Source organism: Vidua macroura, chromosome 6 (genome assembly GCF_024509145.1).
Source record: "Vidua macroura isolate BioBank_ID:100142 chromosome 6, ASM2450914v1, whole genome shotgun sequence".
Lineage (NCBI taxonomy): Eukaryota > Metazoa > Chordata > Aves > Passeriformes > Viduidae > Vidua > Vidua macroura.
In genome coordinates, this window is record NC_071576.1 from 58,223,170 (window position 1) to 58,237,376 (window position 14,207).

At 45.3% G+C, this 14,207-nt stretch overlaps 1 protein-coding gene across 2 annotated transcripts; it reads right to left on the reverse strand.

Moving 5' to 3' along the window:
- Window positions 1–1,538: 1,538 nt before the first annotated feature.
- WEE1 (WEE1 G2 checkpoint kinase) lies at window positions 1,539–11,886 on the reverse strand. 2 transcript variants are annotated; one of them, XM_053980399.1, is made up of 11 exons: window positions 11,284–11,886; window positions 9,027–9,235; window positions 8,463–8,529; window positions 8,207–8,379; window positions 7,170–7,291; window positions 6,462–6,608; window positions 5,974–6,069; window positions 5,807–5,892; window positions 5,537–5,707; window positions 5,299–5,444; window positions 1,539–2,844 (listed from the first exon to the last, which is right to left on the reverse strand). In XM_053980399.1, the coding sequence occupies exons 1-11, from the start codon at window positions 11,842–11,844 to the stop codon at window positions 2,694–2,696; spliced, it is 1,929 nt and encodes a 642-aa protein (XP_053836374.1). In that variant the 5' UTR covers window positions 11,845–11,886; the 3' UTR covers window positions 1,539–2,693. The 2 variants fall into 2 exon arrangements, with proteins under 2 accessions (XP_053836374.1, XP_053836375.1); XM_053980400.1 differs by lacking the exon at window positions 11,284–11,886 and adding an exon at window positions 11,032–11,128.
- Window positions 11,887–14,207: the final 2,321 nt, after the last annotated feature.

A 14,207-nucleotide genomic window follows, 5' to 3' on the forward strand; every position in this document is an offset into this window, starting at 1 on the left:
ACAATCCCTGCCCTGCTCCTGCTGGCCACACCATTGCTGGTCCAGGCCAGGATGCCATTGGCCGCCTTGGCCACTTGACTCATGTTCAGCTAGTGTTGCAGCACCCCCAGTCCTTTCCCACTGGGCAGTTTTCCAGCCATTCCTCCCCCACCTGTAGCACTGCCTGGGGTTGTTGTGGCCCAGGGGGAGGATCTGGCACTGGGCCTTGTTGAACCTCCTGCAGCTGTGTCCTCAGCCCAGTGACCCAGCCTACCCAGATCCCTCTGCAGAGCCTTCCTGCCCTCCATCAGATCATCACTCCTGCACAACTGGAGTCATCTGCAAACTGAGAGAGCCTTTGGTCCTCTCACCCAGATCATTGCTAAGGCCTTAAACAGGACTGGGCCCCACACTGACCCCTGAGGAACAGCACTGGTGACTGGCCTCCAGCAGGATAGAGCTCCGTCCACCACCTCCCGGGGCCCAGCAACCCAGTCAATTCTTTACCCAGCCACAAGCACAGCTCTCCAAGCCCCCAGCACAGCTTGTTTGCACAGCAATGCCTCTGCTGATATTGCAGGCCTCTGAAAATGTGTGATGAGGAGCACAGAACTGTAATAAAGCACATTTTTTTACGCTGTAGAAATAGAAAGGCTTAAGTTCACTGATCACCCAGCAACTGGTATTTCTGACTGTTTAGAAGTATGCTTAAAGCTCTCACTTACTGTAGAAGAACATTAAAACATTGCAACAAACCCATATATTTTAAATTCTCTCACAAACAAGACAGGGCTATCTTACAAAGTAAAAACCTAAAGGTATTTCAGCATTTCAATTTTTTTGTGATAACTGTACATTCAGTTATCAGTAAAATATCAGTATTCATATACCTTAAACCAGTACTCTGAACTTCACTGTCATATGACTAAAACTGAGAACTTTTAGGTGCTTTTTGCTAATTGCAAAGCTGAATTTTATGAGTTCAGAGAATTCAGGCACAGCTTCTCTGAGTCACCTGTGGCTCTAACACAAGGTAAAAACTTCCACAATAGACTGATCTACTAAGCTTTTATTTATTGTGTCTTTCTTCTTTAAATGTGCCTCCATGCCACAGAACATGCCATTACTGTGTTCCTGAAATACTCCAACTCCTCCCAGTTTTCTTCCCAACTTCTAAATCCGCAGCTCTCTTCCCATTCTCAGCAGTTCCTGCATTTTCTCACTTACCTCAGACCCAGCTATTTCTTCCCATAGTTTCTATTCCTCCACCATCAGTCATGGGTTCCACTTCTTCCAGAGGTTTCATCTTTCCCAATGCAATACCATTCCTGAGGCTGCAGAGACAGACTGCTATGGACACTAACACGTGGAGTAGGAGCCTTCTCTCCTATCAGCAAGTGTCTTATCTCACTCAGTCCCACTCTCATGAGAGGGAACCACAAGCATTAGGCATGAGTGGGAAGCAGATCTCATCAGGACTTGCCATAGTATATTCCCAACTCAGTATTTTATTTCCCTAACTACAGAAGTAGTTAAAGTTAAATAAGTGTTACACAATATTAAACAAACAGAACTTTTAACTTTAATATTCAAATTCAACACTAGTAAGAACAAATAGAGCACAAAAGGGAAACATTGTTTTAAGTAAAATGAATGAAGAGACAAGCCAGTAATCAGAACAGTTCTTCTGTCAGCCTAGGTTCAATATCTGCTGGCATCCCAGACTGCAGTTTCTGTATAGTACACTATAAGCATGATCAAACTTATGTACATAAACAATGAAAAACAACCTGAACACACTAAACAACTATTTACAAGTATTCCAACATAAAAAAACCAAACATACAATAGCCTCAAGAATGGGCAACTGAAGAAAATATGAACATTCAGAGAACCTTATTAGAAAGTAGAACAAAACATCAATAGCAAAGACATTAACAATTGCACTACACTAATAAAGAATCCAAATATTAAATTGGTGCATTTTTTCACAATGCACTAGCTTTGAGAGGAAAATGCTGCCTTCACTAAAATGCAGCTTACATTTGTTTCACTTAGTTGCTTTAACAAGAAGCCTATTAACACAATAATGATTGTTTTAATGCTACAGTTTACAGCAAGGACATTGAACTAAAAATAGCAGCAGTTCCACATGGCACTTAATTCCACAGGTTCCTAAGCTGTGGTTTATGCAATGCCTACAAAGTGCTCCCAGTTGAATATACAAATAAAATTCACAACAAAAGTCTACCTGACATCAGGTACATTGACTGTAGGTGGCCTTAAAGCCTGTCTTTTAAAATTTATTCCCCCTCTGCTCCAAAAAAAAAAAATGAACTATCAAAGTAAGGCCCCTTCCCTCCTTCTTAAAAGATCAGGGATATTGCTTCTTATTACAATGCTGTAACACTACAAAGCAGCACACCACTATAGTGGTTAACCCTGGGACAGCATAACATCTAACAGTGTAACCGAAAGGCTTATGGAGTAACATCCAGGATCCTCTACAGACAGGAGAGTAACCGAGTCCATCAACCCAAATGGTTAATAGAGAATCAGCCACAGAGTACAAGTAAAAACCAGAAGCAATAGCTGTAAAACTGGTGATACCGACTACAGGACAAGAAACCAGGAACTGAAGGCTTCCTTCAGTTCCTTAGGTTTCGGTCAGGCAGAGGAGCTGTGGCTGTCTGCAGCTGCCCTGGCCTCTGTGCTCAGTAGATGGTGAGGCTCAGGGAGCGGTTCATTTTCTTCCCGATGAGCCGCGACGGGCGGTTCTGCGTCGTGGACCGCGTGGTCATTCTGTCCGTGAACAGCGCGCGCTCCTCGGCCGCGGCCTTCGCCATCTGCGCCTTCTTCAGCTCTCTGCAACACAGGGACACGGTCACAGCCAGCAGCACCCACAAGGATACAGCTCAGCTCTTATACAGCAAGAGATAGCAAACCAGCTACAGCAGGTTACACTTCAAGACTTTAGGTCAGTTTTAGGTCATGCTGAGAGCATTACGATTTGCATCCACCTGTTTCCAAGCAGAGGGCAGAGGTGGGATGCTCATTACTTGTCTAGATGTTCTTTCTTTTGAAAAGAAAGGGACGGAAATGAAAAATTCACACAACTCAGATTCTGAAATCCAGCCTGTTACAAGCAGCTCAGCACTTCAATTACCAAGACACAGGAGGGTGCTTTTACTTCCTAGCACAAGGCACGTGTAAAGTCAGAGCTCATTACCAAGGCTTGCCCAAAGGAAGCAAATTCAGCCACACCTGATCTGTGGGAGACTCAGACACTTAGATGAACACAGGTGTGGGTAACTGGCAGCAGACAGCTCAGGAATCATCCTTTCCCTTTTGCATACCCACATCAAAAGCTGATCACCGCCTCCATGTTTTCTGCCTAACAAAAATGGGAGCCTGCAAGGCAGAATCACTGAAGGCAGCAGAGGCCATTGCCCCTGTGCAACATTCTGCCAACTGTTCTGTTTCAGAGAATTACCAATACCCAGGGTGAGGACAAAGTTAATCAAACTCAGAATAAAATTATAAAATAATCCAACTGAAGAGCACAGCTACCTTTATAAAGGTTTCCCCCATACATGGCTTTTCTCCTTTCTTCAAATACTGACATATGGCTAAACCTCAGCCCTCCCCCATACTCTCTTCCTTCCAAAATCTCTTAACTATCCATTAAAGAACTTTCTCTACTATAAGAGCTAGAATTTGTAATCTCACTTCACATCTGGCTGCAAAGCAAAATCAAATTTTACAAGCTTGCTGCACATTGGTGTATTCAGTTTTAAGCTACATGTTTTAGTTTAATAAGCAATTCCCATTCTTGTAAGCCAGAGTATTATTCATTAACACCCGTGCCCATCTAATCACCCCCACATTATCACTGTGTCAGTTCACTGAAAGAGAACACAACCCATTTTCAGTCCTCTTCCTTGTGAACATCAGTCACAAATACACACTTGTGTGCTTGCCCAACCACCACACCACATTACCAGGAAATTTAGTTTTAAAATATCCTTCCACTCTTCCCTAGAAGTCTTGAGTTCTTGCCTAGAAATCTTGAATTCTTCCTTCCTCTGAAGAGGACAACACAGTAGAAAAGCTGAGTTGCCTTAAAAGGATTCTTTTCACTAAACATGACTTACACACAAGTGATATTTTAAATGGTTCAATTGCAGAAATTTAAGAAAAAAAAAACAAACCCTGTCTCCCCCAAACTACCTGAAGTATTTTATGGAGCTCTGTGCCACACAACATTAAAAATTACTGTGGCTAAGTGTTGTTTTAAAATCATTCTTGGCTTTACAAGGATGTATCCTTGTTTCCAGGCCAGAAGGAATCTTCACAAAACACTAGCTTTGCCATTTTTCTCTTTCAAGTGATGCAAAAATATGTTGTCTTCATACAAGCAAGCAACTTACCTAAGCAAATCTGCCCCTTAGCAACCTGCACAAATTGTCTGATTATTCTTTCAATGTAATTCATAATATTATAAAGATAACCAGCTAATCTAGTACATCTGGCTGTGGTCAGACTAGCAATGGGGCAAGATAAGCAGATAACAATGGAGTGAACCTGAACATGAAATTAACATCTTCATTCAAGACATACCACTCAAAAAGAAATTGGTTATCTATATTTCCTCCTAAAAGCCCACCTATTATGTATAACACATGCAAAGATAACTGTAGTGAAAGAGTCAGATGGCTGCTTATTCATTTACTAACTCTTTCCCTGAAACTTAAGCAGAAATCAGACTTTCCTAAAAGAGAATCTCTTTTTCCAAGCTTTAATTCAAAGTGAGTGTTTGAGCAAGGGGTAGGACAAGATGACCTCTGGATACAAATGATTCTCTGGTGACCCAGTAACACTGCTGTGTACAGGTCAAATTAGTCCAATAACATTCCTGATGTGCCATTCCATTTAGGCTCAAAACAGGTCATTTAAGTCATTTTCCAACATTTCGATGTACAAATGACCTAGGAAAACACAGACTCGAATCACACAGACATAAGCTAGGCTATACCTGTCACAAAAGTGTGCACTGTCCTGAAACATTTGTTTAAAATCATAATGTTTTATATGCCTTGTGCTGTTGAGAATCCCTTAGAGTGTTCAAGCAGTTCTTTCTGTGGAGGAAGTTCCTTTTAAAGTTCCATGACCCACTTTGTACTCCCAGGTACGCACATGCATACAGATTTGTGGATCTCACCCACAAACAAGGACACTCCTATTTTATCATCACTTCACTTTCAGGTAAGAACCTGTTATAAATAAAGTCCTGTTGAAGGACCCCAAGAACCTACTTACTTTTGCAAGAGTGAGTTCTTGAATTTTTCAGCATTCAGCTCTATCCGGAGCTGCTCGGCGCTCTTTTTTGCAGCAGAGAGAAGCACTGAATGCTTCACTAGTGCCACAGCTGAAGGCCTTTTCTCAGGATCAGGATTAATCATAACCTTGGGGAAAAAAGAAAACATGGCATCCTTGTTAAGGCCAGCAAGACAATAAATTACACTTCTCAGCAAGCCACTAGTAGAGGAGTTCTTACTTTTAGTAAGTCTAGTAATTCTTGAGAAAGCACTTGTGGTAGTCTGGGCAGTTTTCCTTGCCGAATTTCATGCCACTGGTCCCCATTAGTTGGAAGTGGTTCAGCGCCAGCAGCACAGACAACAGTCAGAGCGAGAGCAAAAATATCCGCTTTTGGCAAGTGAGTGTAGTTCTTGAAAAGAAAAGAGGAAAAGTAAATGCACCTTTTTTTTTCCTAAAGGAAAGAGCACACAGGCCTAACATCACTGCTTGCCACAAACAGAACAGGTACCTCTTGTAGGACTTCATTTGCAAGGAAACGGCTGTCACCTTCTTCCACTTGAGGACTAGAAACTCGAGTTACATGGCCCAGGTCACCTGCAAGGAGGAAAGAAAGTTAAGTTTCAGAAGACAACAAGATGATGCAATTCTTTTGCACATAAGTGTGCTGTTTCTCACCTATTTTAAATATGACTCTATCAGATGACCAGTCATCATCATCACCTTCCTCTAGAGTTATACTTGGGACTGATGTTCTAGATATGAAAATGTTACCTGAAAAAGAGCAGAATTGTTAAAAGAAACATTTCTGTACCATTTCTACTTGACCTAGTTTCACTACAGTTTGCTTTAGCCATGCAGAAGTTTTATTTGTATATAAACCCTGTTCAAAGAGTGAGAAAGTTATAACCGATTCGCTGTGGCCCCTCTGCTGGGAAGCCAGCCAAGTGTTATGCAAGTAGAGTCAATTACACAAAAAGGACCCAAGATAAACTCGACAGTTTAGGTCTGCTGGCCAATTTTATAACTGACATCTTTGTGCTCCTATTCAGAGCTTCAGGGAAGAATTTACAGTTAGCAAGGTGTGGCTAACTGTTCAGTTTTCTACAGCAGATTAAATGAACTGAGCAAATTGTCAATAGAGAGTAAAGTAATTACAAACTTACTAGGTTTGATATCCATGTGTACCAGGGACATTGAATGAATGTACTTTAAACCCCGAGCCACTTGAAGCAGCAAGTCCTTCAGTTCTGGTTCAGTAAAGTAACGCATATTCCTGTAATTTTCACTTATGGCATCTGCTAAACTGCCACCTGAAACACCATTAAAAAAAACCAAGTTGTTTTTTACATCAAACAGCTGACAAGGTAATGACAACTTGCTCCCAAAATTAAGGGAATATATCACAAAGAACTTGCTGGCAATATACAGCAAGTGTAAAATATAATGCTACATGCTTTTTTCAGTCATATAACAATATAATAAAGTTCTTTTCTCCTGTAGTTGTCACACTAACAGGATATCAACACAAGGGAAGGGGCTCTCTCTCTCTCTTCCAAATCTCTGCCAGGGCATCAACAATAGCAAAAATGCTTCAGAAATCAAGCTTAATCTCCTTTTTAATGGAAACTCTAGCAATTTTCTCTATTCCAGCTTGTACTACTGTACAGAAGAAAGAACAGTTCTTCTGCTCACAAACACCTCACAGTACTTCCAGTATGCTTGAACATGCATGACTTGGTCTGCAACTTTGTACAGTTTTTGCTTCATCCATCTGATATGCCTTTTCCAGAAAGGAGTATGAGCTATGAGTAGGGTAATCAGTTCATAACTAGTGTTAAGAGCTTGTACATCTGTACATCTTCTTTACTTACCATTGCAATATTCATTCTGTATAAGCATGTGATCATCCTCTGCCCATGCAGAGTAGTACCTCACTACATGAGAATGCTGTCCCAGAACTGCATGTGCATAGACCTCTCTTAAAGCATTCTGCCTGTTAGTCACAAAAAACAACAGCACATATGAGCTTTGGGAGGTGAAATTAGTACCATTTCTTATTACAGTAAGTATTTCTAATTAAAATCTTCCTATGCAATTCTGTGGCACCCTAAGCTGGATTTGTACCTATGTTCAACCTGCTAAAATAATTTACATTATATTAAAACACTTAATATATGGAACATCAAAAAAAAACAGTATGGTGTAGGAGCCACATTTCCATTACATACTTGCCAACCAGTAGCAATAGCAAACTTTGAGATGCATGACTGAAGTTCTAGGGAAAAAATAAAAGTGCTCATAAGCCAAGGGTTTGACTGAACTCAACATTCCCTAGACTGTAAGTCTGGTATGCAATTTTGTGCAACTCAAGACTTCGGGGGTTTATATTTGTAACTATTTGAACACACTATTGTGTGTTCAAATACTTATAATATAAACTATTTGAACAACTATTCCCCACACTGTTGAAGTGTGGGAAAGGTTCTGAATCACAAGTTCATTCACAAATGCCAAAAATTACCCCCAAACTGACTTAACTCATCTGCATGTCACTCAGGCTGAGAAGGATGAGGACTCAGCTGGGAATAGTGCCCTCCTTCCATCTCTCCAAGAATCACCTTTAGAAGGAAGTGTTGTTCTCATTTTGAGAACAATGTGTTTCCACACAGAACACTGGGACAAACATCTGGCAGGAGAGAGGCCAATCAGCCTTTTCTCCCCAGTACTGCCCAGTACCTGGGGAGTGGGTGGGGAAGAAAATAAATCAAGTGGCTTCAAAATTGTATCTATTTTACGTTTAATTCATGTTTGTTTTATACTTTCCTCTTAAATGCCTTCTCTAGACACCAACACAAAGAGCCATGTAAAGAAGAAACACCAAGACTTTTTAAGAGCAGGAAGTACTCACTCGTCCACTGAGCCAGCCAGGGGTTTCTTGGATCGTTTTATTGCATAGATGCAGCCATCCAGCCTCTTGACACACTTAAACACAGAGCCAAATTCACCAGACCCAATCTTTTCCAGTTCATGGAATTCAGTTTCATACCGGGACTTCATGTTACTTTCTGTTATTGTTATCCTCTGCAAAGATTACCAAGGAAAATATTTAGATCTGCAGATACACAAACTGCTGAAATTAGCATCAAGGTTTAAAGATTAAGTACCTTAGCAGGTCTCATGGTTTCCTCTTCAGGCTCTCCATCACTTGGTTCCATGTCCTCTCCACAAGAGCTGAAATTCACACCAGAAATCTCATGGTTTAAGTAAACTTTAAACTGAAGCCCAGAAGCTGTTGAATTCTTCTGAGATCTAGTTCTCCTATTCTATCTAATTTTAGTTAACTAATTGAAGACTAGACATCTGTAGACACAAACCCATAAAATTGCCATGCTAATATCTTTGTCATGTCTTTCTTCATGTCTCACACTTGTACTTAATGCATTTTTTTTCCTCCTGAAGAAAAGACTGTGCATGGCCCATTCCATGAGGGGAAAAAGACCAGCACACAGCCTAGTCTATCCTTTCTGTACAGTAATCAAAAGATCTAGTGCTAAATGATTATTTCATGATATCATGCCTCTTGAAGCTCATACTTTTAAGAGCTGTATTATACATTACTAACAACCTGCAAGCAAAAATACTTTCTTAGAAGCAATTTGTAACAAAATTTTTGCAGCCAAAAGTAGTTCTAAATACAAGTTTAACAAAGGAAGGTACAAGTCACTCACTCATTCCAGTGTATCCTCTTCCTCCTACGACATTTGCCTTCAGAGTTGTGAAGGAACATGGAATCGGGAGTGAAGGGATTGATGTTCACATGAGGTGTTTGTCTAAAATCTTCTTCTTGCTTCTCTGATTTCCCAACATTCATAAACAACGAGCCCCCTCGAAGTTTGACTGAGCTGGAGCCTAAACCTTGTGCTTTAGAAAGCAAACTCTGTATTTAAAAAAAAAAACAAAAAAAAACAAAAAAAAAACACAAAACCAAGGCATTTATAGTCATTTATAGCCTTGATATTGCCTTAGACATTAAAAAGTCAGGTCGTGCCTGAAGCCATCATTACAGTATTGTCTAATTAGAGTTAGTATCAGTTGTTTAAATACCTACATTTCCATCAAAAAGAATTTCTAAGAAACTACGATGGTTTGTACTCTACACAGAGACAGTTCAAGCAAACAAATATTAAAATTATTTTTAAAAGATAGCAAAGATGATGATGATGAGAGTAACCTTCTTCTGTCTTTAATCATTTCATCACCTAAACTTCTTGCACAAATCTTTGTCCATTAAATGAACACAGATGAACCTCGAGGACAATCCCGTACTGTATCACCATGATTTGCACATGCATGATGTGGAAACTACATCAGACATGAAATTATCTTTGGTTTCTACAAATTTAGGTGACAAACTTAAAAAAATTAGCAAATACAACATTTAATACTGATGCACTGGTGCATTTTCCTGAGCCTACAAAAAACGGTCCAAGAATTAGCAGCATGGCTGCACTGTCATTTAAATATCCAAAACTGATCTTCGGGGTGGTAATTTGCCAGACCAGGCATCTTCCAGGCACATAACAAAACCTCTCCCAGTTCCACTGAAAAGTCTGCACCCGAGTCTCCTTCATCCTGGTGAGGATGCCAGTGACTGGATCACAAGCAGGAGCATCACCTTATCCTAACAACAAAATAAAGATCTGACAGGACTGAAGCCTAAACCACCACAGGGAAGAACACTCAGTACATGGGAATCTCAACTACAATCCTCAAATCTGCCCTAGATGGAGACCTGTGCTTCTCAGGACACATTTCTGTACTTCCACTGGATACCTGAACCAAGTGATCCTTCCAAAGATAATCTATGTAGAATTTGGCCATCTAATTTAAGAATCCCACTGAACCGCTGTGTTAAGAACTTGTTTTTAGAATTGCATTCCACAAAACCTTTGCAGCTCTGAAGCATCTGCCCCTGACAAGGTGTAAAATCATCACCAATTTTACCTTTTACAAACTTGTACCACTGATTTTTACCAGTGAAACCTCGCTGGAGATGGAAGCTGTAGAAAACCAATTAAGAAGGAAGCCTTCCTCGCTCCTTAAGTCAGTTGTTTTCCATCTATAGTCTATAGACCCCTGGGAGATTATCCCCGGGGATTATCCCAGGATTACTTCTAAAGGGCTATATGAAAAGTAATGAAGAAAGGAAGCCAATTATCACTACATTTAAATTCACTATACGGCATTTCACACAGCATCGAGTTCAAAAGTTAAAATGCCTTCCAAAAGTCTGTTATTGAGAGAGTTAAGAGCTACCCATCTCCCCATCTAAACTTTGGACTCCATCAGTTTCACAGCATCGACTGCTCAAACAGCGTCTCACGTTTGATGCAGGAGTGCAGACGCTGAAGCTCCGACACGACAGGATCACAGCAGAACCCGTCAGGCTGGAGAAGCCTCTGAGATCATCGGGCACAGCCCATGACCCAACACCGCCGTGTCCCCCAGCCCACGGCACCGAGTGCCAGCTCCAGCCTTTCCTTAAACACCCCCAGGGACGGTGACTTCACCACCTCCCAGGTGACTCCACCATCCATTCCGATGCCCAATCACCCTTCCTGTGAAGAAATTCCTCCTAGGAAATGCCAGCTCACCGCAGGATCACACCCCAAGCCGAGCTTTAACTTTTTGGCTACACCCCTACCAACGCCCACTCCACACGCCAGCACTTACTCTAGGAGCTTTAATACTCTACGCTCGCACTTTTCAAATATGCTTCCCACAAAACACTACCAAACTCGGAAAACTTTTTTGTTTCTATATGACTAATCCCGAAGTAAGCGGCTTGCCCCGTGCCCGCGTCCCGTCGGGAGGCGGCGCCGCCCGACCCCGCCCCGCCCCGGCCGGAGCCCCCGGCGCGGTCCCGAGCGGCGCCCCCGCCGTTACATAACGGACCGGCCGGGCCCGACCCCGCCCCGGGCTCACCTTGGGCGTGTGCGGCGTGTCGAACAGGCGCAGCTTGCGCAGGGTCTTGTGCGGCGGCGTGCCCGGGTAGTCGGGCAGCGGCGAGCCGGGCTCCTCGCCCCGCGCCCCCCGGTACCCGCCGGCCGCCCGGTGCGGCGGGGAGCGCTCGCAGCAGCGCCGGCCCTTGTGCGGGGCCAGCGGCGAGGGCGAGTCGAGCAGGAAGTAGGCTCCGGGCGACTTGACCGGCGAGGAGCCGAAGCCCTCCTCTTCCCACGAGTCCCCCTCGTCCGGCAGCGGCGCCGCCGCCGGCTCCATCTCCTCCTCCTCCTCCAGCAGGGGCGGGTCGCTCCGCGCCGGGGTGCGCGCGGCGGAGAGCGGCGAGTCCGCCTCCTGGAACGCCGAGTCCTCGCCGGTGCTGTTGGCGCTGCTGCTGCCGCAGCCTTCCTCCTCCTCCTCTTCCTCCTCCTCCTCGCAGTCGCTGTGGCCGCTCAGGAACAGCAGCTTCTGCCGGATCGGGGCCGCCGCCCGCCGGGCCGAGACGCGCCGCGGCGGCGCCGCCCGCTGCAGGCTGAGGAAGCTCATGGCGGCCGCTCCGCCCGCGCCGCTCCCGCTTGCGCTGCCCCGCGCTCCGCCCGCGTGCGGTGCCGGTTCGGCTCGCGCTGCCCAGGAACGGCCCCGCCGCGCGCGCCGTTCGGACTCCGCGGCTTTCCCGCGACCGTTGGTCACGTGCCGCGCACGCCGGCCAATCGCGCCCGCCCACCGGGTTTGAAAACACGGCGCGCGGGGGCGGGGCCGCGCGCCGCCGCGTCACGGGCCGCTTTGGCGCGAGCGGGGGGGCGGGGCCGCGGCCGGGGCCCCGCCCCGAGGCGGCCGCGCGGACGTGTCCGCCCGTGAGGCGCGCGCCCGGCGCCATTTTAGCCCCGGGGCGGCCCCGCCCGGGCAGCGGGAACCGCCTGGAGACGGCGTTCGGGGAGCGCCGGGAACACCGCGGGGACCGCGCCCGGGCGGCGGGGACAGCGCCCTGCCCGGCCCGGGCAACTCCGGGCACGGCGCCCGGCGAGCTCGGGGACACCGCGCCGCCGTGCGGGACTGCCGCTCCCCGCTCCCCTGCAACGTGGTCTTGCTCCCGTAGAGTTGCCGGAACTGAGCGCGCAAAAATGTCCATGATAATAATAATAATACGGTATTTAACAGATAATAAAAATAATAGTAATAATAATAGCTGCACCTTCTGCGCCAGCTAAAGGCAGTTTTTCCTTCTCTAAGCGCGGCCAGCCCGATTCGTGTGTGTGCAGTAACGGGACGCACGTGGTTTAAAGGGCCGCGGCGCTGCCCGCGCCGTTCCCTCCCGCAGGACAGACTCTTCCACACGGACTCAGTGCCAGCACAGCGAAGGCCGTGGATGGTGGGTGCTGTGCAGCAGACGTGTCTCCCCACAGGTGCCACCACTTTGCCTCTTGGCTTCGTTTTCTGTCTGATAAACCCGTCCCTCTCTTCTGAACCAATTCACCTTAAAACGAGCCCCTCGGGTAACAGAGCCCGTGAAAAAAATAGTTTTTTCCCAGGCCCGGGAGAAGCCAGAGCAAGCCAGCCGGGTCCGGCTGCCGAGCCCCTCCGGCGGCGCGGGCTCCCGGGCGCGCAGAGCGCTCCGCGGCCGCGCGGGCAGCGCCGGGACTCGCTCGGCCCTCGCTGAGCGCGCTGGGACGCTCGGGCTCCGGCACAGCCCCTCTCCGGCCTCCTCCGCAGAGCTCCCCACCCTTGCCCGGCACACAATCCTCATGTGCTGGCCCTGGCACGTTCCTAGAGAGCAGAACCTCGGACTCGCACGGGTGTCAGTGTCCCCTGTTCCACTTCTGGCAATTCCAAATTCTTTAACCTCTTCTGCCTGAAATTACCCATTTCTCTGCAGAGAGCTGTCCTGGTTTTAGGACAAGCAGTGATGAGCCACAGGAACGCAAGTTTTGAGATTTGCATTTTGGAGAAAACTGGAAACAGGTTTCAGAAAACTGAAAGTAGCCGACATAACCTATGAAAATGGGACAGAGATAGGGCTACATCAAGTCCAGTATAAACACACTTGGTGTGCAATAATTTAGAACCACACTAATATCCCATTAAAAGTAGTCATTTTTTTAAAATGAGATGCTCTGTATAGCAAGTACTAACTGAAGCATTTGAGTTTTAGAACAGATTTTGTAACAGAAGGTTATTTAGAAATAGAATCTCCACCGCTTTCTCCATTCAGAGCTCACGGAGGAAGATGCAAAGCAATTCTTATAAAGTGACTCAAAACTGCCCAGCTACTATCTGTGGCTTGCTTCAGTCATAAATGAAGTTTCCTTTTTTTTGAAAAAGTTTAAAGACCGAAAGCTTTCAGTAAGTCCTTCCCCCTGTAATGTCAAAGCTTGCAGTTTCCTTCCTAAACTCAATCTAATATAACTCATGCTTTCTGGAGTCTGCAGACACAGGTACTTGGTGACAGCAAGTGACAAACTGAAGTTCAGAAGCCCTGTTGTAATTGAGTTTAACCAATGATTTACTAATCACTGGAACAGTTTAGTGGGACAACTCAAGAGTCGTACTGAGAAAAAAGTATTTCTGAAGAGAAGACAGGAGAGGAAAGGAAAAAAGGAATAGAGAAATAAGGAAACCACAGTAACACAATGCTTTTAAAACAAAGTTTATTTGCAATCTGAAAGCAATTAAGAAAGGGAAGTAGTGAATAAATACGTAGCTAACAAAATGCACAGCTGCTAGGTAAGAGTTCACAGGCTCTGTGTGTGCGCTGCTCTGAAGTTGCACCTGTTGTTCTTTTGCTGCAGTCTGACAGGACCACGAACAGTTGTGTTGAAGAGATGACTTTTGCCCAGACTGAGAGTGGAACTCTGCTCCCCTGTCCCTTGTGACACCTGTAATTATCATGAGGAGCCCCAGGAGCAGCCTGG